General features: G+C 45.7%; 1 protein-coding gene across 1 annotated transcript in view; it reads right to left on the reverse strand.

Annotated features, from left to right (window-relative positions):
• ZnT49B (solute carrier family 30 member 9) overlaps nt 1–24,522 on the reverse strand; it is a 310,034-nt gene that overhangs the window by 253,726 nt on the left and 31,786 nt on the right. Inside the window, exon 3 of the mRNA XM_080278894.1 lies at nt 14,494–14,576. Within this exon, the coding sequence (XP_080135020.1) occupies nt 14,494–14,576 (83 nt within the window). The remainder of the gene's footprint in view (nt 1–14,493; nt 14,577–24,522) is intronic.

Below are 24,522 nucleotides of genomic sequence, written 5' to 3' on the forward strand. Positions count from 1 at the left end.
CATATAAGTCTTTCAGATTTCTCTTCCATTCTATGTTGTAATGCTCTTAAACTCTGAACTGTACTTTCTGCCAGGTCTTCATATTCGCCTCTTTCCCAAGTGTTTGTTTTGGGAGGTATGTATAAATTTGCCACACTTAATTTCCCTTCAGATGTGTTAACCTCCAATGCAATCAGTTCTACTTGTGAGGGTATATCTAGTTCTATTTCTTTGACTTGTATATTTTTCTTTGTTAAGATTATAATTCCTCCTCCTTCTTAAATTTCTGTCTCTTCTCCAAATATTGTATTCGTTTAGGTTTAGGGAATCGTTTGATATTTTTGGGGTTAATTTTGTTTCAGTTAGGCAAATAATATGTGGTTCCTAGTGTGTGTGTGTGTGTGTGTGTGTGTGTGTGTGTGTGTGTGTGTGTGTGTGTGTGTGTGTGTGTGTGTGTGTATTTACCTGACTATTTACCTAATTGTGATATACAGGAAATGAGCTACACTCGTGGGGTCCCATCTCTGTATCTCGATGAATCAAATTTGCTCTGGATGATCTCTTTGTCCAGGCTATTCCACAGGTTTATGCATCTATAAGGAAAACTATATTTCTTGATATCCTTCAAGCAGCTTGGCTTCTTCACTCTCATTCCATGTCCTCTTGTTACTCTCTTATCCCATACAAACAGATCTTCTCTGTCAATTTTATCTGTTCCCATCATGGTCCTGAACACTGCAATCATAACGCCCCTCCTTCTCCTCTCCTCTAAGGAAGGCAAATCCAGCTTTTCCAGCCTCTCTTCATACGACAGATCTGCCAGACTGGAGACCATCTTGGTTGCTGTTCTTTGTATTCTCTCAATCTTGTTTATATTTTTCTTTTTGTGTGGGGACCACACTACTGCTGCATATTCTAACCTGGTGTGGATCAGGGCCACTATCAATTTTTTCATCATCTCATCCATGTAATGAAATGCTACTCTTATGTTAGTCAAGAGTTTACACGTCTCTCTAACTGCCTTGTTAATGTGTTTTTCTGGTGACAAACTATCCTGGACCAGCATTCCCAAATCTTTCTCTTCTCTTGCTTTTGTGATTAGTTCATTACCCATCAAATAATTCAGTGATGGCCTCTTGGCACTTTTACCCATTTCCAAAATTTTACATTTCTTTGCACTGAATTTCATTTCCCACATCCGGCTCCAATCATGCATCCTATCAAGATCCTCCTGCAGCATTTTGCAGTCCTCCTCAACCTCTACCTTCCTCATGATCTTTGCATCATCAGCAAGCAGACTTACATACTTGTTGACTCCATCTACCATATCATTTACATATATCAGGACATTACTGATGCCAACACTAAGCCCTGTGGGACTCCACTTGTTACTTCCCTCCATCCAGACATCCTATCCTTTATTACTGTCCTCATTTGTCTCTCTCTCTAAAAGTCCCTCATCCATTCTAGGAGGTTTCCCTTCAGTCCTCCTATATGCTCTAGTTTCCACATTAGTTTCTTATAGCGCACCTTGTTGAAGGCCTTCTCCAAATCTAAATACACACAATCCACCCAAACGTCTCTCTCCTGCAGCACGTCAATTGCTCTTGAATAAAAGCTTAACAAGTTGGAAACACATGACCTTCCACTTCTGAATCCAAACCGACCATCAGCCAAAATATTCAGCTCTTCCAGATATTTTATCCATCTATCTTTCAAGATTCGCTCGCACAATTTTGCAACCATGCTGGTTAGGGACAATGGTCTGTAATTCGGGGGTTCTTCTCTGTTTCCTCCCTTATAAATTGGTAGCACATTTGCCCTCTTCCATTCTTGAGGCACTTTTCCCTCTTCCAGAGAACACACAATTAAACTGTGAGTCTTATCCGCCAGTTGTTCTCTGCATTCCTTCAGTACCCAATTAGAGATTCCATCTGGTCCTGTGGCTTTCCTTACATCTTGAATTTCTAGTAATTTATACACTTCCTCATCCACTCACTTGATGTAGTGCTGCCTACTTCCTTAGCTTTTATCATTCTTTTTCTGTGCCTGCTCTCCTCTCTTCCCATTTCTCCTATCTTTCCTGTCACTTCTTATTCCTTTTCTTTCCTTTACAGGTGGCTTTACACTGAGTGACAAGCCAAATGGTTTCCTGTAAGCCAAGAAACCATTTACAACGCTGGGTGGTAACCATATAACCAAACCATACGTGCTCCCTACGTGTCAACAAGTGGGTTGGTGGAGGGTTGGTGCCCCTCCCTATAAAACAACTAACTCAGTGTCAAATGGCCACCCTTTGCGGGATTGTGGCGTCTGGCAATAGATAGAGACTGTACTTCCACTTTTATATCTTTTATCACTACATTTCTAGTCACTCCCTCCCCTTCCACAAACTCCTTTTCATTAGTGAAAACTGATTGGAAACATTTGTTCATTATTTCAGCTTGTGAGAGAGAGAGAGAGAGAGAGAGAGAATTCTGATGTAGTACACTATGTCCTGTGTTTTTTTCCTCAGTATTGTTAGAAACAAAACAAATTCAAAACACTCCTTCCGTTTAATAAATAAAAGGTGTAAAATGATAAATACTTGTATTTTTTCCATATTCATTTAATATTTTTTGAATGATGCAGGTAGTCAGGAATCTAACCTCCCTATTTCTTAACAATCTTATGGGAAAAATAGGTTTGTTATTCAATCAATTCATTATTCAACCACTTTTTAAGGATCGTGCTGAATAGTGGGAGTTTCCTGTATTGTATTACTGTACTATATGTACCGTACTGTATCAATACTGTGTTGTATTTTATGCTTAATTTTAATCTTTTACTCACTGGTAATATTGTAGGAATGTTTTTATGACAAGAGGATCAAGATGGATAGTAACACATTATCTGACCTGACGCCAAATGGATAGCCAATTGGGCGTACCTTCTGCAATATCCGGTGTGGGGTTGGCTGAATTATGTTGGACAACTGAGTTTAATAAAATAACACAAAGAATTATGTGCTTTGGCACTGTCCATTCCCCTCTTGTTGGTGCTCTACAGAAGTCCTGTCCAACAGACTACACAAGTCTACTGACCCTGATATTTTCAACTACAGTAATCACTCTAATATCCGGACGCCCAATAACCGAACATCCCCACTAATCGAAACTTATCGTCCAGGGATCAAACATTCCCAAAATGGTCCGAAAATCCAAAAAAATTGGGAAAAAAATCGATTTTTTGCCGTCCGTAATTTGAACTTGCCGCGCGCGCCGCGTGAGAGCATTGTTTTGGTTCGTCATTCCTCCGACGTCCGATAGAGCGCCGCTGCATCCTCCCCACTTCCCGCCTGTCTCTCACCGCGACAAGACTTACACTGTTCGCCATGGCTGCCCACGTGCTCGCTTTTGTGGTGGTGCCGTACTTGCTGCAAGGCCTCCTGCTGCTCTCTGCCCTACTCTTAGTGTGTGTGATGATGGCCCCGCCTCCTGAGAAAAGGAAGAGAGTGGTGTTGACTCTGGAGAAGAAACGGGAGATATTGGAGAAGGTTGATGGGGGTTGGTCTTCCTCTCGCATTCTCCGCGAGTTCAACCTGGCCCGGTCGACTTTGTTCGATATCAAGCGTTCCCGAGACAAGCTCATGCAGTACACGGCTGACTTCTCGTCGAGAAGCAAACGCAACGTGGAGAGGAAGGTTATGTTTACCCCCAAGTATGCACAGATCGACCGCTCCACGTTGATTTGGTATCGACAGCAACGTGCAGCTGGTGTGATGGTACGTGGAACGGAGCTGAAGGCTGCTGCTGAGAAGTTTGCAAGGCTCCACGACGCCCTTGACTTCAAGGCATCCGAGGGTTGGCTCTTCGCGTTCAAGTTACGACATGGCCTTACTAACCGTAAAGCACATGGCGAAGCATTGGACGCTAACGAGGATGGAGTGGACGAGTTTCGGCACAAGGTGAAAGGCTTGATCGACAGGGAGGGCCTCACTCTCAGTCAAGTCTATAACGCTGACGAAACTGGCCTATTCTATCGCTCGGTGCCAACGAACACTCTGGCCGATGAGACGGAGAAGCGTGTACCTGGCCGCAAGCTTTCTAAGGAACGGATATCTGCTTTGTGTTGTGCCAATGCTAACGGCATGCACCGGCTTAAGCCCGTTATTGTTGGCCGTGCAAAGCAGCCTCGGTGCCTTCGTGGGGTGATGGATGTCCTTCCTGTCGTATGGTACCATTCTTTGAAAGCATGGTTCACAGCTGTGATTTTCAAAGACTGGTTTCACCATCACTTCGTCAAGGAGGTCATACATTACCAAAGACACTGGGAATTCCTCGCGACCAGGTAAAGGCTCTCCTTCTCCTCGACAATGCACCTGCCCACCCGTGCGACAAGGACTTGGTTGCTGAGAATGGCCGTATTAGGTGCATGTTTCTGCCACCTAATATGACTGCTCTCATTCAACCAATGGACCAAGGAGTGATCGTGGCAACAAAGCGCCTGTACCGTCAAAAGTTCCTGGACGAGGTGATGGTTGTTCTCGAGGATGAGGACGAGCGCAGGGAAGGACGTGACACTCGAGGCAAGCGGACTTTGGAAAACCTTCGCCGCTACAACATCAAGTCTGCGCTGTACAACTGGGCTAGTGCATGGAAGGAAGTCCCTGTGAAAACTCTTGAAAATGGTTGGTCTCGTCTGCTTCTCGAAACAGATGTGGAGTACGATTTCCTAGGGTTTGACGTGGATGACTTCCATGCACGGCTACGTACGCACGGCGACGATGTTGATGTGGACGGTGTTCGTGAGTGGTTGGACGACGACGAGGGCGATCCTGGGTATCAGACGTTGTCTGATATCGAGATCGCGTCTTCGGTTGCTGGTGTCAGTCCCGAACTTGAAGATTCTGACGACGAAGGCGATGATGATGCAGACTCCGCCCAGCAGGACACTACTCCAGCCATCCCCAAGCTGAGCGCACTCCGGGAACATCTAGAGTTCGTCCTAGAGTACCTGGAACACCCGGACTGCGACAGGGAGATGGGGCCCTTGGGACTCGTGGAGGAAGTGCGTGCTTTCCGGCAGCGCATCATCAATCGCCAGAATCGTCGGTCCTTGCGTCAGTCAACGATTGACAGTTTTTTCAGGCCCGTGACCCCCGCTGTGCCAAGCCCTGGTTCCACTCCGTTGCCTCCCCAAGACAGGCCCTCATGCTCCGAGCCACAGCCCAGCACATCAGCTACAGTGGAGTCACCGCTCGACGTGAGTTTGCGGCTGTCTTCAGAGTCTTCTGTAGTCGGTATGCCATCACCACGACCCACCGATGCACCCCTTGGACGCCTGTCAGTGATATTCTCGGGCTCTGACAGTGAATAAACAGCAAGAACTTCTCCACTAGACCACACGGGAATTTTGAGTGTTGTGCAGTGAAAAAAACGGTGTGTTGTGTTAAGGTTTTCAAGTTGGGAGAAAAGACTAAGTAGAAAAGACATTTAACGTAACTAACCTTCTTTGTTTTGGCTTTGGAAACTTAAAAAAACTTGGGAAAAGTTAATGTGCAACACTTAAATTTAATGGAACATTATTTGGACTAAAGTGAACACTGTGAAAAGAACGGACTTCTGTGTGTTAGTGACTAAGTTCAGTGCAAGACTTCAGGAAGAGTGTAGTGCAAGTGCTTCAGGAAATCGTTCTTACTGTCAGAGTCCGAGAGGAGGCGGTTATTCATCGAGGTGGCCAGGGACTTGCTGTAAGTAGCCAGAATGTTTCATGTTGTACTATTTTCCATACTATATTTACCAGAATGTTTCATATTGTATTTTTTCCCATACTATACTTACCAGAAAGTGTCATACTGTACTTCTTTCCATACTAAACTTACCTCATGCATGTGCAGTAGGAATGTGTTTTTCAGAGTTCGGTTAGGTTCAGTTAGGTTAGGTTCGGTTAGAGTCCATAAGTACCAGAATGTTTATTAATGTATGAACATACTTCTAAACCCACATTTTATGTTTCTATTGCATTTATTTCAGTCATTTATGTGCCTTATTGGTGTGATTTGGGTGTTAAATAGGTGCTATGCATGTCCGGAGGGAGTTGTATAGGTGTTTCTCTGAGTTAGGGTCCGTAAGTATAAGTCCATAAGCTGGGGCCCAATATCCGGACGAAACCAATATCCGAACCTACCGATGGCTCTATTGATCCGGATATTGGAGGGGTTACTGTACTTTGTTACCTGACGAGATAGTTTTCAGGAGCCTTTATAATTCAAGTAACCAACACCTTTCACGCTTTGTAAAGAACCAGCAAAGGGTGGCCTACAGTAACTTTTCAGCGTTATGGAATGAATTCTTGATGGCTTCTCATTGTGGTCTTGCTACCTAAGAAACACAGTATCTAGAATAAATTACTTAATGAACACAAGTTGTGATGCAAATTTAATGTTGCCATGCTGACTGCCATACTGTCAACATAGTCTCAGTGTCTGGGGTGTAAATAGTGACTACAGTACTGAGTGCTGAGAGGCCTGTCCTGCACTGCTAACACCTTGCTGGCAGCAAGGTGGGCCATGATAGCTCACAAGAGAGGTGTAATCAGTGGTAGTAAGGTAGGGGACTTGACCCTGGGAAGTGACACTATGGACCCCAAAGGGTTGGCTGGAAAAATATCCATGTCAGACGCAGCTGATGAGGAAGATGGAGCAGAAGTGATGCACTCAGGGATGCTTCTGAGGGTGGCAACAACAGCAGGAGAAGGGTCCTATCCAGAAGAGGCCCAAATGCAACAAGGACTGGTTACACAAATCATTCAGTCAGTGTAAGACACCTGCATTTTTAATAACCCTCAGTGCCTCATGATGCCATCAATGCCTCACCATTTGGAAAATTTTGTACTGAGAGGGACACTCAGCCTCTGGGTGACTGTCCTTCAATCTGCCTGAAGATCACGGCTGAGAACCTCCCTAAGTTACTGAGCCAGTCAGAAACTACAATGCTCTTTGGCCGGTGGAAGGTGATCTGACATGTGCCCACTCCAGGAATGATCCATCCATCAAGTTTGAAAAAATTGGGCCTGAGTCTCTTGACCTGGACGTTGCAGCCCTGGGGGGTAAGCTTCGACCCATGAACCCCAGTTCCCCGGTGCTGCAGGAGGCATCCCAGATCCCGATACAATTCCCAGCCCCTGGGATAGCGCGTTATTTGCAGTAGGTATGGCTGATGTCCTGGGTAATAAATGGGCATGTATTAATCCCGATACGTCAGCATGTGCCACCAGTTCTTCCCTGTTTCAACTGTCGTCAATTTGGTCACACCAGGCTGTCCTGTTGGCGCAAAACCAGGTGTTCTATGTGCAATGGCTACCATCCTTTTAGATCTGGTGGGGCAGATAGGCAGGCATGTTCACAGCCCCAAGTGTTACATGTGTGGTGAGGACCACAGACTGGTGTCTCAGCAGTGCCTGGTGTACTTGGAGACTCTTGACATGTATGACACCCTGTGTGGAGATAGCATATCGTCAGTGGATATCAACAAGGGACTTTGAGCGCTGCACTCAGTGCCTCAACATTCTACGGTGTCCAACCCATCTGTGCCCCTCATGCCTCCCTGAGATGCTTGAGTAAGGGACAGGACAAGCTAGTCTGTGCCACCAAGAACAGGTACAATGTACTGGTTTATGAGGATCAGGAGGACAGCTCCAAGCATTTCCAAGGCACAGTGAAGGTCTCCACTAATCTAGTGCCTCTGGCTGAGGTCTTGATCCACACCAGTTTTCCCACTAAAAGGGCAATTCTCTCCCAAAAACCATCTTGTCGACAATGCCAGACCCATCTATCAGTTTCCAAGGAGCCACAGCGAGATCCAGGCATGCACATCCACGCCCCCCCCCCAGTGATGCTCAGTCTCCTGCTTTTTCAGCCAGACATCCTCAGACATCTGCCAACCAAGCCACCGGTTCCCACCCAGCTTCCAGTCTACACAGCCACCAAGACACTGCCCAACCAAGTGTTAGTGACGGAGTGGATACTGGTGGAACCGTCTTCGTCTTACTAAATGAAGCCCTGGATTTGTATCAGAAGAGACGGTCATTCAGAGGTATATGTTCACACCTTCAGTCCAAGCTACTCATTCTTCTTTTAACATCATCATGCCAGGCATAACAAGCTTGACTCTCATGCTATGAAATGCATGGTCACAGGGGGTAAAAGACCCAGGATTTTAAATTATTGGTGGTTATTTGAGGCCACTGTGTGGTGGGATGCAGCCCCGCCTACGATTCTACTTGGGTGGCTACTCTACAGTATTATGATCTGACCACCCTTGAGGGACGGGTAGAGGACTGTTCACAGATGTGTGGGAGGAGTCTCAGAGCATGTAGTTGCCACTCGCCCCTTTTCCTGATGGTCTGTTGGAGGTGCTAGCTTTCAAAGTGGCCCTGTGCACAGATTGGGCATCGTCTCTCCTCTGCTATAACCTGGGAGGAGTTTCTACACTACTTTCATCAGCCGCCAGCCCCATCATTCATCATGGGTGACTTAGGGCATCCTCCAAACAGGAAGGAAGGTGGTGGAAGATGGTCTCTCTTTCCAGAGACAACCAACACCTGACCGTCTGCACCAGTACCAGGTATCAAAAGACAATCTAATTGCCCTCCAGCAATGTGTCCATACTGAATCCTTGCAGTAGTTCATAGATGGCATCAGCCATCAGATGAGTGTTGGCTCCATGTGGCATCTAATAAATATTATTGTGGCATCTAATAAATATTATTGTCCGGAAAAAGCCCTCCAGTGCTCTCCACCATAGTTCAACTGAGTAGGTGCAAGATCTTCGGTCCGAACAATCACAAGCACACAACCTTGCACGCATGCAAGATGCACTCTCTTCCCAACGAAATGTCCACACTCTCTGTCTGATGGCTGTGTTACTGAAGGCAGATGAAGATGATGACGTGCTGATAACTGATTACAAATTGCGACATGTTCCCATCAGGAGTAAGGAAACAACCCCCAGGGATGATGGCATCATTTATCATGTCCTTTGCCTACTCCTGAAAGTCCCTGGCAGCCCCCTGCTACAGCTCTATAATCTCTGCTTCTGTATGGGGTATGTGCCTCATGCCTGGACCTTCAGCATGAATGTGCCCAGTCTGAAACCTGGTATACTCGCTTCAGCAGGGTGCTCAAATGCATGTTCCTTACCCGTCTCATGTTTCAGCTGGAGGACAAACTCACACCCAGACTGTTTGGTTTTCTTCCACAAAGAAATACACATCAGTCTAATGGAACTCTACATCCTCGCTGCATTCATTGATCTTAAAAGTGCCTCTGATGACGCACACAGAGATATCATCCTCGATCTGCTGGTGGAATTTGGTGTCGGCGGTAGCCTCTTGAGATGGATACGGGGTTGCATCCATAAGAGAACCTCGCGGGTCCTATTTAAGGGCGTGTGTAGCTGATCCACGGCCTTTGAACTCGGCACTACGCAAGATGGTGTTCTAAGCCTGATTCTTTTTAATGTCCTTATGCAATGGTTACTCTCTCTTCTTCCTAACATTCCCGGAATCACTGTTAACTGTTACGCTAATGATATCAGCATTCACTTCTACTCCCCGGGAGATTTTCAGTGCTTCCTTCAGTCACTGTATCGGTCATTTTCCACTTGTGGCCTCATCCTCTCCCCAGAAAAATGTAGAATCTTTTCTTCCCGCAACCCAGAACACTTCCAGAATTCAATGTTGGAAATACTGTCATCCCCAGGTGCAGGCAGTACCTCTACCTGGGTGCACCTGTACAGACTATCCCAACCACACCTGCAAGATGTGTTCATCCCATAGTCTAAGACCTCCTAGATCGGCTCCAACAGCGCTTAATTCCCCCTCAAGTGGCTCACCAACAATGCTGCCGGAATCCCTATCCCTGTGGCCAAAGCTATCTACACTGTATTCATATGGTTGGTTGTCAATTACATCTCCCCTAATCTCAGTCAACTCCCAGAGACACCCTTCAAACCCACTGAAAAATTTCAGAACATAATAGTGCGGTACATTCTGGGCTTCCTTATTTCCACTAGGACAGTGAACATGCAAATTGAATTCAATCTTCCCCCTCCCCCTTGTTGAGAGAATAGGCACCAAAGTCTCTTACTTAAGCATCAAATGCCTTAATTCTCCTCATCTTGCCCTTTATTTTTCTCATGTGATCAGAACTTCACTTGACCCTGTTGCACTTTGACCTCCACTTCAGCCCAGCATCCGCACCCTCGTTAATACAGCCTGTTCAATCCTAGAATGACTTGACATTAATGTTCTCGTGGCAGAAGTGAATCATGGTCCACCTCCCTGGTGGATTCCTCATCTTGAAGTCTGCTTTATTCCTACCTCCAAGGCAGACCTATCAATCCTACAGAAACAACTAACTTGGGAGACCATCACAAGAGTGTCTTCCTCATTTCCTGCTGCGTACCATCTCTACATCGCCGGTTCCTTGTAAGCAGATGGGAGTGCTTGATGTGCCATCTACTCGCCCTATCTAGACCCACCGGAAGGAGGCTGGGTTGGCTGCAGACAAATTGAACTCATCCAGCTTTAATTACTGTGAGCTACAGGGACTACTGCATGCAGCTGGTCTCCTCTCTCAGTGAAGACTGAATGAGGTAGTTACCTGGGACTCTCAGTCTGTCCTTCAAACCATCTCGTCTCCAAAACCCACATGCCACTGCTCAGTTCAACAAACCTTACGTCAGTAAGTTTCAGCTCGTGAAAATTTTCTTAAAATACAGTTATTATGGATTCCTTTGCATGTCGGAATTGCAACCAATGACAATGTTGATCTTGCGAAAAATGCTTGTGACTAGTGCAATTTTCACTGACTGGTTTTCAAAGTGTTTCGTGCCAGAGGTTGAACGGTATTGTGCTATGAAGAATCTGCCATTCAAAGCTCTTCTCACTATTGATAATGCTCCTGGTCATCCTTCGAGCCTGACAGAGTTGCACCCTAATGTAAAAGTTGTGTTTATGCCACCAAACACAACATCAATCCTACAACCCATAGACCAAGGTGTAATAAGAGCTTTCAAGGCTTACTACCTGAGAAAAACATTCAGACAGGCAATATGAGCAACAGAAAATGGTAAAGTAACACTCAAAGAATTCTGGAAAGATTTCAACATCTATAAGGCAATTAAAAATATTGGAGAATGTTGGGCTGAAGTGACTGAGACAAATATGCACGGAGTGTGGAAAAAAGTGTGCCCTAACCTCGTAAATGACTTTAAAGGATTTGATGACAATATAAACGAAGTCAGGCGCAACTGTGTGAAAATTGGAAATGATTTAAATCTGGACATAGACGAGAGTGATGTACATGAACTTGTTGATTCACATGATCAAGAGCTGAGTAATGAAGACTTGCTATACCTAGGAAAACAAATGGAAAATGATGAAAAAAGTGATGAGGCAGAACCGCTAAGACAGTTTAAGATTAAGGAAATGGCAAATGCTTTCGACTTCCTAGAAAAAGCAATGGCTGCATTTGAAGATCAGGACCCAAATGCAGAGAGGTTTGCCAAAGTGTATAGGGGAATTGAGGATGCAGTGTCCTGTTATCGTCAAATCTATGACGAAAAGAAATATGCCGCCAAGCAGTCTTCAATTCTCCAGATTTTCAAGCGTACTGAACACCGAGCCACAACTTCACCACCAGTTGCTACCTCATCCTCATCGTCAACCCCTGACTCCCTATCTTCAGCCCCTGACTCCCCTGCTTCAGCCCCGGACTCCCCTGCTTCAGCCCCGGACTCCCCTGCTTCAGCCCTGGACTCCCCTGCTCCGGTCCCTGACTCCCCTGATGCAGTGCCTTCCACATCGCAACCCCAGTAACGAGTCAAGTTGATGTCAGAAGGTATGTAGTGACACATAGTATGCATCTTTTATTACAGTACCATACAGTAATCGGTCATTTTATCACTGAAATAATTTTGCTGTCCGAGTGAGAAAAAAAAAAAAAAACATCAAACTTGATGTTAGAAATGCTTACATTATCGTGCTGGTAATGATGTTATTTCATATTTTACGGCAGTAATTTACAGTAAACTTTATTGTATGATGAAGTATAAAAAGTGCTTGAATATAGGAATAAAATGTGTGTTGGCAGTGTGCACGTGTGTAAGGACGGGAGAGTGAGGGAGTGGCAGCCAGACTCAGTTGTGGGTGAGGCAGTGGTGGCGTAACTCTGCTGCCATGACGATGAGAAGTGCTGTTACCGCAGCGAGTGAGGTACTGTGAAGAAGACTCTTAGCTAGTACAACTTATATTTTATTCAATAAATATCATCAGTTCAAAAGACTATGTTTCTTATACATACCTGTTATAAGATTATTACATGTATAGTATGCAATGTATGGTTGAAAAATCTGTAAGATGCATTGCGGTAAGTATAATCATACGACGTACTGTATAAAACTCGAGTTACGTTCAAAATCGGCTTACGTCATGTCTCAGGAACGGAACTCTGACGTAACCCGGGACCTTACTGTATATACTAGGAGTAATGAAAGTGAAAGTTTCACTCTAGCATGTATGAATACTAGGAGTTATGAAAGTGAAGGTGAAAGTGACAGATTCACTCTCAACGCTAGTATACAGGACAAGAAAGTGAATGCTACGTATTTTACTGAAAGAGAAATTGAATGCCTACAGTGACAATAAACTACTTCGTACTATTACTGAAGGAAACTTATGGATAGACTGTAGATATATATAAGTGTTATATAGTAACACAAATATAAACTGTCAGTGTTTTTATGAATAATAAATGACAGAACACCAGCGGCGAACGATTGCAAGAGGGAAGGTCATACACGCTCGTAATTTTCATTGCTTTCACAGATTTTTTTTTTTTTTTTTTTTTTTTGAATATGGATTCCAAACTATTTGAGAATCATAGAATGGTGTTTCTAGTGATAATATCAGGCCGTGGTAATCATATTACGGGTTGTCGGGAAGTGTAAAGTGGAGACTTCGTTACCCAACTTCAGAGGTCTCCACAAGTCCTACGGTACTTGACGAAGGCTCAACAAACAACCCAGGAGAAAGCTGAAGGTATGTGCCATATGCATATGTAATTTTAATATTCTAGGACTAATAACTGATTTTTGACAAATATTTTTAGAGAGTCTGTCAGAGCGCGAATATGCCCGCAGGACACGCAAGTCAAAGCAAAACAAGCCCACGGTTTAGGGGTTAAGGACATTTTAAGATTTGATATACAGTTGGTCCTAATATTGTAACTGAAAAAATCATAGTGGCAATGGATCCTAACCGGGGGCATGTGGAGTCAGTCTGGCTCCCCAGCTACTAGTTTTGTCACTTGGTTGCTTCTAGTGAAAGTAATATGCTTTGGCAGGTGAGGTAAGCTGGGGTGGGGTTAAGGGGGCTTCTCCAGCATCATTTCTTTTTTCTAAAATGTACCACAGTTAACTCCATGATACACTACAATAGTAATTGTGTTATTAAGAGGGGAAAAAAAGACTCATGGTGCTGTGAGGCATATCTTTCACTAATGTGTGGGCTTCCTGATCAAAAGTTACGCTACTCAGAACAGTCTACTCTTTTGACCATAATCTATGAACCTACTGCACTATCAGGTGTCCTAGGATCAGTATGACGCATGTTATGTATAATGTGAGAGTGAGCTTTTGTAACTGTTTTCCTTTTTGCACAATATTATGGTGCGATAATGGCTTTGTGAATCAAAATTAAATTGATCAACCTACCATGGAGAGAGAGAGAGAGAGAGAGAATTCTAACTTTATCAGGTAAAAAGTTATTAGCATCTGAAAAGGATGACAGTTGGATTTGGCTGGGTTGCTCATGTTAATTTTTTGCCTATATACCGATGGTAAATTTCGCTCACTCACTCATAACAAAGATGACAACCAATGTTTGATGATGGACAGGGCATGAAATGAAGGACTCATACAGTTATATTTTTAACACAGAAAGGGTAAAGGTCTATTCAAACCTACCAACTTTTGATGGCCACTTACAGATGAGCTGTCATCATCAGATGTGGTTAGTCTGCATGTCATATTACAATGTGTATCCAGCAAAGAAGCAAAGAAGTCAAACACAGTCTGATCTCACCATGGGTTTTGCAAACAAGGGAAAAAATATTATGGGCTTTCAGTCTCAGTTTTAATAGCATCGGCCTTTGTGGGATGGTAATGGATCACTAAAACAATACTAACATAAGGTAGAAAAACTTATGATTTCACTGAAATTTTATATGACATGTTGCTTTGCATCTAGTTCAGGATACTTTTCTAAAAAACTTACCACTGGTATTAAAAAATCTTATTCTTTTATTTATTTATTTTTTTAATCCAAGGAAAAACAAAAAAAAACTGCCACAGAGTTACTGAAACAATGTGTAGTATATATTTTGTCATGGTAGTCTGCATATACCCCTTAAAATTATATTACATACTACTAAAAGCCTACATACATCATGATGGGATATCTTGTACTCACTCTGTTGATACCGCTGTATTTCTTTTTCTCTCTTTTTCCTTTCCCTGTCCAGTGCTTCCATACTTCCCCAAACCTGAACAGCCCTGAAAGAAAAAGTATATAACAGCATAGTTATCATCAAAACGTAGATGTACGGTGGGTCATCTCCGTTTTGTCTTAAAAAAAAAAAAAAAAAAAAAAAAAAAAAAAATAGTTCTGGTTTGTACTGGATATGTATCTCTCAGCCATGTCACTTACTGTTCCCAACTTACATAAACTCCTTGTGCGTCTCTGGTCTATGCAGCATGTACTGTATGTGTGTCTTTGTTTTACCTTCCTGTGGTGCCGCTGTTGCCCTGGGTGGAGTGAAGCAGATGCAGTTCCTGCCTGGGAACAAGATCTCCTCATTCCATCCAGCGTCCTACGAGGAGGACCTTAATCCAGCCTGGTAGGATGTCATCTCCCACATGGGGGCAGCTGCTCCCTACACTGTATTTTACACATAGGGAAATGACTCTCCAGTGGTCATTTCCCTACTCCTCATCTTCACACTTGCTAGAGACACTGGGAGGATTCCCAGGCCCCATATACAATATCTTTGCCTAGTTTGTTCACTACACATCACAAGCACCACACAAATACATGCATCTGTTCGATGTAACTTTTGCAGAGAATGGATCCAACCACATACACTACAATTACAAATCTCAGACAACTTCCACAGCACATGGATACATGACAGGTGCAACATCTCCACAAACACTTCTCCTGCCACATGAAACACAACTCCCCACATCCCTTCCAATAACTCTCTTACTCTTAAAACTACTGCCATCACAACTTAGCCCCTGTACACAAACACAACATCTAGAACACGAACGAACTTACACCAGGTGTGCACCGCCTCAAACATGCAACATAAATATAATACAACTCGATGTTGACAGCTTCCACTCCAAAACACAAACTGAAAGCTTTTTCAAAACACACAACATATGCACTGCACACATACAGTACATGAAACAAAGCACACATATTACAGAAGACTCCAAACATCAGATACTCTTCACACATCTGCAATGGTAGAACTAATGACCATAGAGAAGGCCTCATCACTTACAAGCAGATTCACATATCCATCCTTTACAAAGACACAGGCAGAGCGGAGCCTTCCCAAGGTACTGCTATTGCCCTGGGTGGAGAGAAGCAGATGTGCCTCCTGCCTGGGAACAAAACTTCCTCATACTGTCCTGTGTCCTGTGATGAGGACCTCAGTTCTGTGAGAAGAGCATTGGTCCAACCTGGCAGGGCACTGTCTTCAGTGTCGGGGGAGCTTATCCCAATGCCATTTTTTACAACAAGGGTAATGACTTTTCAGTGGTCATTTCCCTGCTTTCCACACTAGCTGGAGACATTGAGAGTGACCCTGGACCCCAAACACAAAATAGCACGTATGTCCTGTCTATTCCATACAAATCACAAATGCAGGACATGAGGATCTGTTTAATGCACTTCATGCAGGGAATGGATCCACATCACATCCACTACAATAACATATGCCAGACAATGCCACAGCACATGGGTGTGTGACAGGTGCAACACACCTGCAAGCACTCCTCCTGTCACACCAAACACAACTCTCCACAGTCCCTCCAACTATTCCCCTCCTCGAAGAAGCATGGATATCACAACTCAGTCCCTGCCCACAAGTACTACATCCACAACACAGACATAAACCAGATGCAAACTGCCTCAAACACACACAGACATACTACAGGTAAATGTACACAGCCTACGTAATCAAAGGAGCAGAAATAGAACAATTCCTTCAAGACTACAATATATACAGTACATATATATATATACAGTATATATATATATATATATATATATATATATATACAGTAACCCCTCCAATATCCGGATCAATAGAGCCATCGGTAGGTTCGGTTACTGGTTTCGTCCGGATATTGGGCCCCAGCTTATGGACTTGTACTTATGGACCCTAACTCAGAGAAACACCTATACAACTCCCTCTGGACATGCATAGCACCTATTTAACACCCAAATTACACCAATAAGGCACATAAATGACTGAAATAAATGCAAAAGAAACATAAAATGAGGGTTTAGAAGTATGTTCATACATTAATAAACATTCTGGTACTTATGGACCCTAACCTAGCCTAACTCTGAAAAACACATTCCTACTGCACATGCATGAGGTAAGTATAGTATGGAAAAAAGTACAGTATGAAACATTCTGGTAAGTATAGTATGGAAAAAAGTACAATATGAAACATTCTGGCTACTTACAGCAAGTCCCTGGCCACCTCGATGAATAACCGCCTCCTCTCGGACTCTGACAGTAAGAACGATTTCCTGAAGCACTTGCAGTACACTCTTCCTGAAGTCTTGCACTGAACTTAGTCAATAACACACAGAAGTCCGTTCTCTTCACAGTGTTCACTTTAGTCCAAATAATGTTCCAGTTAAATTTAGTGTTGCACATTAACTTTTCCCAATATTTTCAAAATTTCTAAAGCCAAAACAAAGAAGGTTAGTTACGTTAAATTTTGTTTCCACTGAGTCTTTTCTCTCATTTCGAAAACCTTAACACAACACACCGTTTTTTTCACTGCACAACACTCAAAATTCCCGTGTGGTCTAGTGGAGAAGTTCTTGCTGTTTATTCACTGTCAGAGTTCGAGAGTATCACTGGCAGGCGACCAAGGGGTGCATCGGTGGGTCGTGGTGATGGCGTACCGACTACAGAAGACTCTGAGGAAAGCCGCAAACTCACATCGAGCGGTGACTCCACTGTAGCTGATGTGCTGGGCTGTGGCTTGGAGCATGAGGGCCTGTCTTGGGGAGGCAACGGAGTGGAACCAGGGCTTGTCACAGCGGGGGTCACGGGCCTGAAAAAACTGTCAATCGTTGACTGACGCAAGGACCGACGATTCTGGCGATTGATGATGCGCTGCCGGAAAGCACGCACTTCCTCCACGAGTCCCAAGGGCCCCATCTCCCTGTCGCAGTCCGGGTGTTCCAGGTAGTCTAGGACGAACTCTAGATGTTCCTGGAGTGCGCTCAGCTTGGGGATGGCTGGAGTAGTGTCCTTCTGAGAGGAGTCCACATCATCATCGCCTTCGTCGTCAGAATCTTCAAGTTCGGGACTGACACCAGCAACCGAAGACGCGATCTCGATATCAGACAAAGTCTGATACCCAGGATCGCCCTCGTCGTCGTCCAACCACTCATGAACATCGTCCACATCAACATCATCGCCGTGCGTACGTAGCCGTGCATGGAAGTCATCCATGTCAAACCCTAGAAAATCGTACTCCACATCTGTTCCGAGAAGCAGACGAGACCAACCATTTTCAAGAGTTTTCACAGGGACTTCCTTCCATGCACTAGCCCAGTTGTACAGCGCAGACTTGATGTTGTAGCGGCGAAGGTTTTCCAAAGTCCGCTTGCCTCGAGTGTCACGTCCTTCCCTGCGCTCGTCCTCGTCCTCGAGAACAACCATCACCTCATCCAGGAACTTCCGACGGTACAGGCGCTTTGTTGCCACGATCACTCCTCGGTCCATGGGTTGAATGAGAGCAGTCGTATTAGGTGGCAGAAACATGCACCTAATACGGCCATTCTCAGCAACCAAGTCCTTGTCGCCGGGTGGGCAGGTGCATTGTCGAGGAGAAGGAGAGCCTTTACCTGGTCGCGAGGGATTCCCAGTGTCTTCGTCTGGTACTGGATGACCTCCTTGACGAAGTGACGGTGAAACCAGTCTTTGAAAATCACAGCTGTGAACCATGCTTTCAAAGAATGGTACCATACGACAGGAAGGACATCCATCACCCCACGAAGGCACCGAGGCTGCTTTGCACGGCCAACAATAACGGGCTTAAGCCGGTGCATGCCGTTAGCACTGGCACAACACAAAGCAGATATCCGTTCCTTTGAAAGCTTGCGGCCAGGTACACGCTTCTCCGTCTCATCGGCTAGTGTTCGTTGGCACCGAGTGATAGAATAGGCCAGTTTCGTCTGCGTTATAGACTTGATCGAGAGTGAGGCCCTCCCTGTCGATCAAGCCTTTCACCTTGTGCCGAAACTCGTCAACTCCATCCTTGTTAGCGTCCAATGCTTCGCCATGTGCTTTACGGTTAGTAAGGCCATGTCGCAACTTGAACGCGAAGAGCCAACCCTCGGATGCCTTGAAGTCTAGGGCGTCGTGAAGCCTTGCAAACTTCTCAGCAGCAGCCTTCAGCTCCGTTCCACGTACCATCACACCAGCTGCACGTTGCTGTCGGTACCAAATCAACGTGGATCGGTCGATTTCTGCAAACTTGGGGGTAAACATAACCTTCCTTTCCACGTTGCGTTTGCTTCTCGACGAGAAGTCACCCGTGTACTGCATGAGTTTGTCTCGGGAACATTTGATATCGAACAAAGTCGACCGGGCCAGGTTAAACTCGCGGAGAATGCGGGAAGAAGACCAACCCGCATCAACTTTCTCCAATATCTCCCTCTTCTTTTCCAGAGTCAACACCACTCTCTTCCTTTTCTCAGGTGGCGGGGCCATCATCACACACACTAAGAGGAGGGCAGAGAGCAGCAGGAGGCCTTGCAGCAAGTACGGCACCACCACAAAAGTGAGCACGTGGGCAGCCATTGCGAAGAGCGTAGGTCCAGTCGCGGTGAGAGACAGGCGGGAAGTGGGGAGGATGCAGCGGTGCTCTATCGGACGTCGGAGGAATGATGAACCAAAACAATGCTCTCACGCGGCGCGAGCGGCAAGTTCAAATTACGGACGGCAAAAAATCGATTTTTTTTTTTTTAATTACAGTAATCCCTCTAATATCCGGACGCCCAATAACCGAACATCCCCACTAACCGAACCTTATCGTCCTGGGATCAAACATTCCCAAAATGGTCCGAAAATCCAAAAAAAATAGAAAAAAAATCGATTTTTTGCCGTCCGTAATTTGAACTTGCCGCGCGCGCCGCGTGAGAGCATTGTTTTGGTTCGTCATTCCTCCGACGTCCGATAGAGCGCCGCTGCATCCTCCCCACTTCCCGCCTGTCTCTCACCGCGACAAGACCTACGCTCTTCGCCATGGCTGCCCACGTGCTCGCTTTTGTGGTGGTGCCGTACTTGCTGCAAGGCCTCCTGCTGCTCTCTGCCCTACTCTTAGTGTGTGTGATGATGGCCCCGCCTCCTGAGAAAAGGAAGAGAGTGGTGTTGACTCTGGAGAAGAAACGGGAGATATTGGAGAAGGTTGATGCGGGTTGGTCTTCCTCTCGCATTCTCCGCGAGTTCAACCTGGCCCGGTCGACTTTGTTTGATATCAAGCCTTCCCGAGACAAGCTCATGCAGTACACGGCTGACTTCTCGTCGAGAAGCAAACGCAACGTGGAGAGGAAGGTTATGTTTACCCCCAAGTATGCAGAGATCGACCGCTCCACGTTGATTTGGTATCGACAGCAACGTGCAGCTGGTGTGATGGTACGTGGAACGGAGCTGAAGGCTGCTGCTGAGAAGTTTGCAAGGCTTCACGACGCCCTAGACTTCAAGGCATCCGAGGGTTGGCTCTTCGCGTTCAAGTTGCGACATGGCCTTACTAACCGTAAAGCACATGGCGAAGCATTGGATGCTAACGAGGATGGAGTTGACGAGTTTCGGCACAAGGTGAAAGGCTTGATCGACAGGGAGGGCCTCACTCTCGGTCAAGTCTATAACACTGACGAAACTGGCCTATTCTATCGCTCGGTGCCAACGAACACTCTCGCCGATGAGACGGAGAAGCGTGTACCTGGCCGCAAGCTTTCTAAGGAACGGATATCTGCTTTGTGTTGTGCCAATGCTAACGGCATGCACCGGCTTAAGCCCGTTATTGTTGGCCGTGCAAAGCAGCCTCGGTGCCTTCGTGGGGTGATGGATGTCCTTCCTGTCGTATGGTACCATTCTTTGAAAGCATGGTTCACAGCTGTGATTTTCAAAGACTGGTTTCACCATCACTTCGTCAAGGAGGTCATACATTGCCAGACGAAGACACTGGGAATTCCTCGCGACCAGGTAAAGGCTCTCCTTCTCCTCGACAATGCACCTGCCCACCCGTGCGACAAGGACTTGGTTGCTGAGAATGGCCGTATTAGGTGCATGTTTCTGCCACCTAATACGACTGCTCTCATTCAACCAATGGACCAAGGAGTGATCGTGGCAACAAAGCGCCTGTACCGTCGGAAGTTCCTGGACGAGGTGATGGTGGTTCTCGAGGACGAGGACAAGCGCAGGGAAGGACGTGACACTCGAGGCAAGCGGACTTTGGAAAACCTTCGCCGCTACAACATCAAGTCTGCGCTGTACAACTGGGCTAGTGCATGGAAGGAAGTCCCTGTGAAAACTCTTGAAAATGGTTGGTCTCGTCTGCTTCTCGGAACAGATGTGGAGTACGATTTCCTAGGGTTTGACGTGGATGACTTCCATGCACGGCTACGTACGCACGGCGACGATGTTGATGTGGACGATGTTCGTGAGTGGTTGGACGACGACGAGGGCGATCCTGGGTATCAGACGTTGTCTGATATCGAGATCGCGTCTTCGGTTGCTGGTGTCAGTCCCGAACTTGAAGATTCCGACGACGAAGGCGATGATGATGCAGACTCCGCCCAGCAGGACACTACTCCAGCCATCCCCAAGCTGAGCGCACTCCGGGAACATCTAGAGTTCGTCCTAGACTACCTGGAACACCCGGACTGCAACAGGGAGATGGGGCCCTTGGGACTCGTGGAGGAAGTGCGTGCTTTCCGGCAGCGCATCATCAATCGCCAGAATCGTCGGTCCTTGCGTCAGTCAACGATTGACAGTTTTTTCAGGCCCGTGACCCTCGCTGTGCCAAGCCCTGGTTCCACTCCGTTGCCTCCCCAAGACAGGCCCTCATGCTCCGAGCCACAGCCCAGCACATCAGCTACAGTGGAGTCACCGCTCGACGTGAGTTTGCGGCTGTCTTCAGAGTCTTCTGTAGTCGGTATGCCATCACCACTACCCACCGATGCACCCCTTGGACGCCTGCCAGTGATACTCTCGGGCTCTGACAGTGAATAAACAGCAAGAACTTCTCCACTAGACCACACGGGAATTTTGAGTGTTGTGCAGTGAAAAAACGGTGTGTTGTGTTAAGGTTTTCAAGTTGGGAGAAAAGACTAAGTAGAAAAGAAATTTAACGTAACTAACCTTCTTTGTTTTGGCTTTGGAAACTTAAAAAAACTTGGGAAAAGTTAATGTGCAACACTTAAATTTAATGGAACATTATTTGGACTAAAGTGAACACTGTGAAAAGAACGGACTTCTGTGTGTTAGTGACTAAGTTCAGTGCAAGACTTCAGGAAGAGTGTAGTGCAAGTGCTTCAGGAAATCGTTCTTACTGTCAGAGTCCGAGAGGAGGCGGTTATTCATCGAGGTGGCCAGGGACTTGCTGTAAGTAGCCAAAATGTTTCATGTTGTACTATTTTCCATACTATATTTACCAGAATGTTTCATATTGTATTTTTTCCCATACTATACTTACCAGAAAGTGTCATACTGTACTTCTTTCCATACTAAACTTACCTCATGCATGTGCAGTAGGAATGTGTTTTTCAGAGTTCGGTTAGGTTCGGTTAGGTTAGGTTCGGTTAGAGTCCATAAGTACCAGAATGTTTATTAATGTATGAACATACTTCTAAACCCACATTTTATGTGTCTATTGCATTTATTTGAGTCATTTATGTGCCTTATTGGTGTGATTTGGGTGTTAAATAGGTGCTATGCATGTCCGGAGGGAGTTGTATAGGTGTTTCTCTGTGTTAGGGTCCGTAAGTACAAGTCCATAAGCTGGGGCCCAATATCCGGACAAAACCAATATCCGAACCTACCGATGGCTCTATTGATCCAGATATTGGAGTGATTACTGTATTTGGGGTTTTCGGACCATTTTGGGAATGTTTGATCCCAGGACGATAAGGTTCGGTTAGTGGGGATGTTCGGTTATTGGGCGTCCGGATATTAGAGTGATTACTGTATATATATACATATATATATATATATATATATATATATATACATCTATATATGTATATATTTGTACAGTACCCTCGAATCCAAGACGTATTTGTCCAGCACAAATTGCGTCCAGCATGGAGAAAAAAAAATAAGTACGATTTAATAAGATTTAATTACACTCAATCCTCGTATATCGCGTGTTTATAAATTACGGCTAAGTGGCTGTCAGACTGCCGGCACCCTTAAATCGCTGTTAAGTCACGAAAATCGCGGACCTAGGCACCAAAGTGGGCCTTTTCTGAGGAGAATTGTAAACCGCGGCATTCAATTTGAAAATCGCGACCTAACAACCAATCACCACCCATCCCTGGTGGCAAAGTGTGCATACTAATGCCGCCTTGTTGTTGTTCTTCTTCCCGCCAGTCCGCACATTACAGACCATCGCCGTGGAGTACGAGAGCTACCTGCCTTTTTTTGTGCACCTTCCCCCCCGCCTCCTACCTTCCATGGCCCCTCCCGAACCCCCGATGAAGTGCTCTAAGCAGTATGGCATCAAGAAGCAGCCGCCGTTGTCGTACAGTCAATGTTTGGAGCTCGTTTGTCATGTTGAGAAGGGGGAGAAGTTTTCAAGGCTGGCGAAAAAATTTGGGAAGAACGAGTTGACCATAAGGACGATCTACAAAAACAGGGAGAAAGTGAAAAAGTGCGTCAAAGCTTATGGGACAGGGCTCATTGACGGCCGGGTATGGTGCAGGGATGAGGCAGTAATTTGGACAGAAAGATGTCAGGAGATGTTCGTCCTGAGGCAGGCAAGGAAGAATATTCAGGTCGACGGCTCGGTCATCAGGGAGAAGGCTAAGAGTTTTCACAAATTGACAAGTCAACGGCTCCATATCAACCCCCTAAGCTCTTCCATGCTAGCCATGGGTGGTTGGCTAACTTTATGACAAAGAAGCACCTTAAGAACACGCACATAACTGGAGAGAGAGAGTCTACTGACGTGGCTGCGGCAGAGGACTTTCCAACTGTCCTCCAGGCAGTTTTGGAGGCGGGGGGTTATACAGCAGAAACTGTTTTCAACACGGATGAGACTGGACTCCAGTGGAAAAAGCTGCCTAGCACCACATACATCCCACATCAACACCGAAAGGCCCGGAGAAGGAAGCTCGACAAGGGGCGCTACACAGTCATTTTTTGTACCAATGCCAAGGGAACATTCAAGATGAAGCCTTTTGTAATTAATAAGACATGAAAACCCTGCGCCTTCCACAACCTCGAAGACATGGATCAATCAGGGGTGTATTGGCATCAGCAGGCTAAGGCATGGGCTACTATAGGCTTAGTCGTGGACTAGTTTGACAGATTTGTTGAGGATGCGAAGGCTCAATGCAAGCGTGTTAAAGTGCTGTTCAGAGTGTTGCTGCTCATGGACAACGCTCCCGCTCACCCACAAGCCCTAACCTCACGTCACCCCAGCGTCAAAGTTATGTTCCTCCCACCCAACACCACCTCTCTTCTCCAGCCACTTGACCAGGAGATAATAGCGAATACGAAGCTGTTTTACACCCAATTATTTTATCGCCAGTTTACCTCAGCTGTCATTGACGATGCACTGGAGCAGCAGCTGCTGAGAGATCACGGCAGACAGCAGCGACAGTGAGACTGAGGTGGGTGTTGTTGAGCCTGACCCCGGAGAAAGTCGGGAGGTGTTGTCTGTGTACCAGTTGTGGAGGAAATTTAACATTAAGGACTCTATCGATGCACTACTAGTGGCTTGGGGCAAGCTTAATGTTGCAATGATTGCACGTGCCTGGCAATTTCTCCTGCCTAATCTCACGAGTGACGACGCGCCAACTCAGAGCGTAGAGGACAATGTACAGGCTGTTGTTCAACTGGCTCAGAATCTGCCAGGCTGTGGTGAAGTGTCAGCTAGTGACATAATGGACGTGATTACTGAGAAGGTTGATGGTGCTGAGGCTGTTGTGGAGGCTGTTATAGAAGATGAC

This window comes from Coenobita brevimanus, chromosome 75 (assembly GCF_032717465.1).
Source record: "Coenobita brevimanus isolate Jiangsu-jjx chromosome 75, ASM3271746v2, whole genome shotgun sequence".
In the NCBI taxonomy this organism is placed as follows: Eukaryota; Metazoa; Arthropoda; class Malacostraca; order Decapoda; family Coenobitidae; genus Coenobita; species Coenobita brevimanus.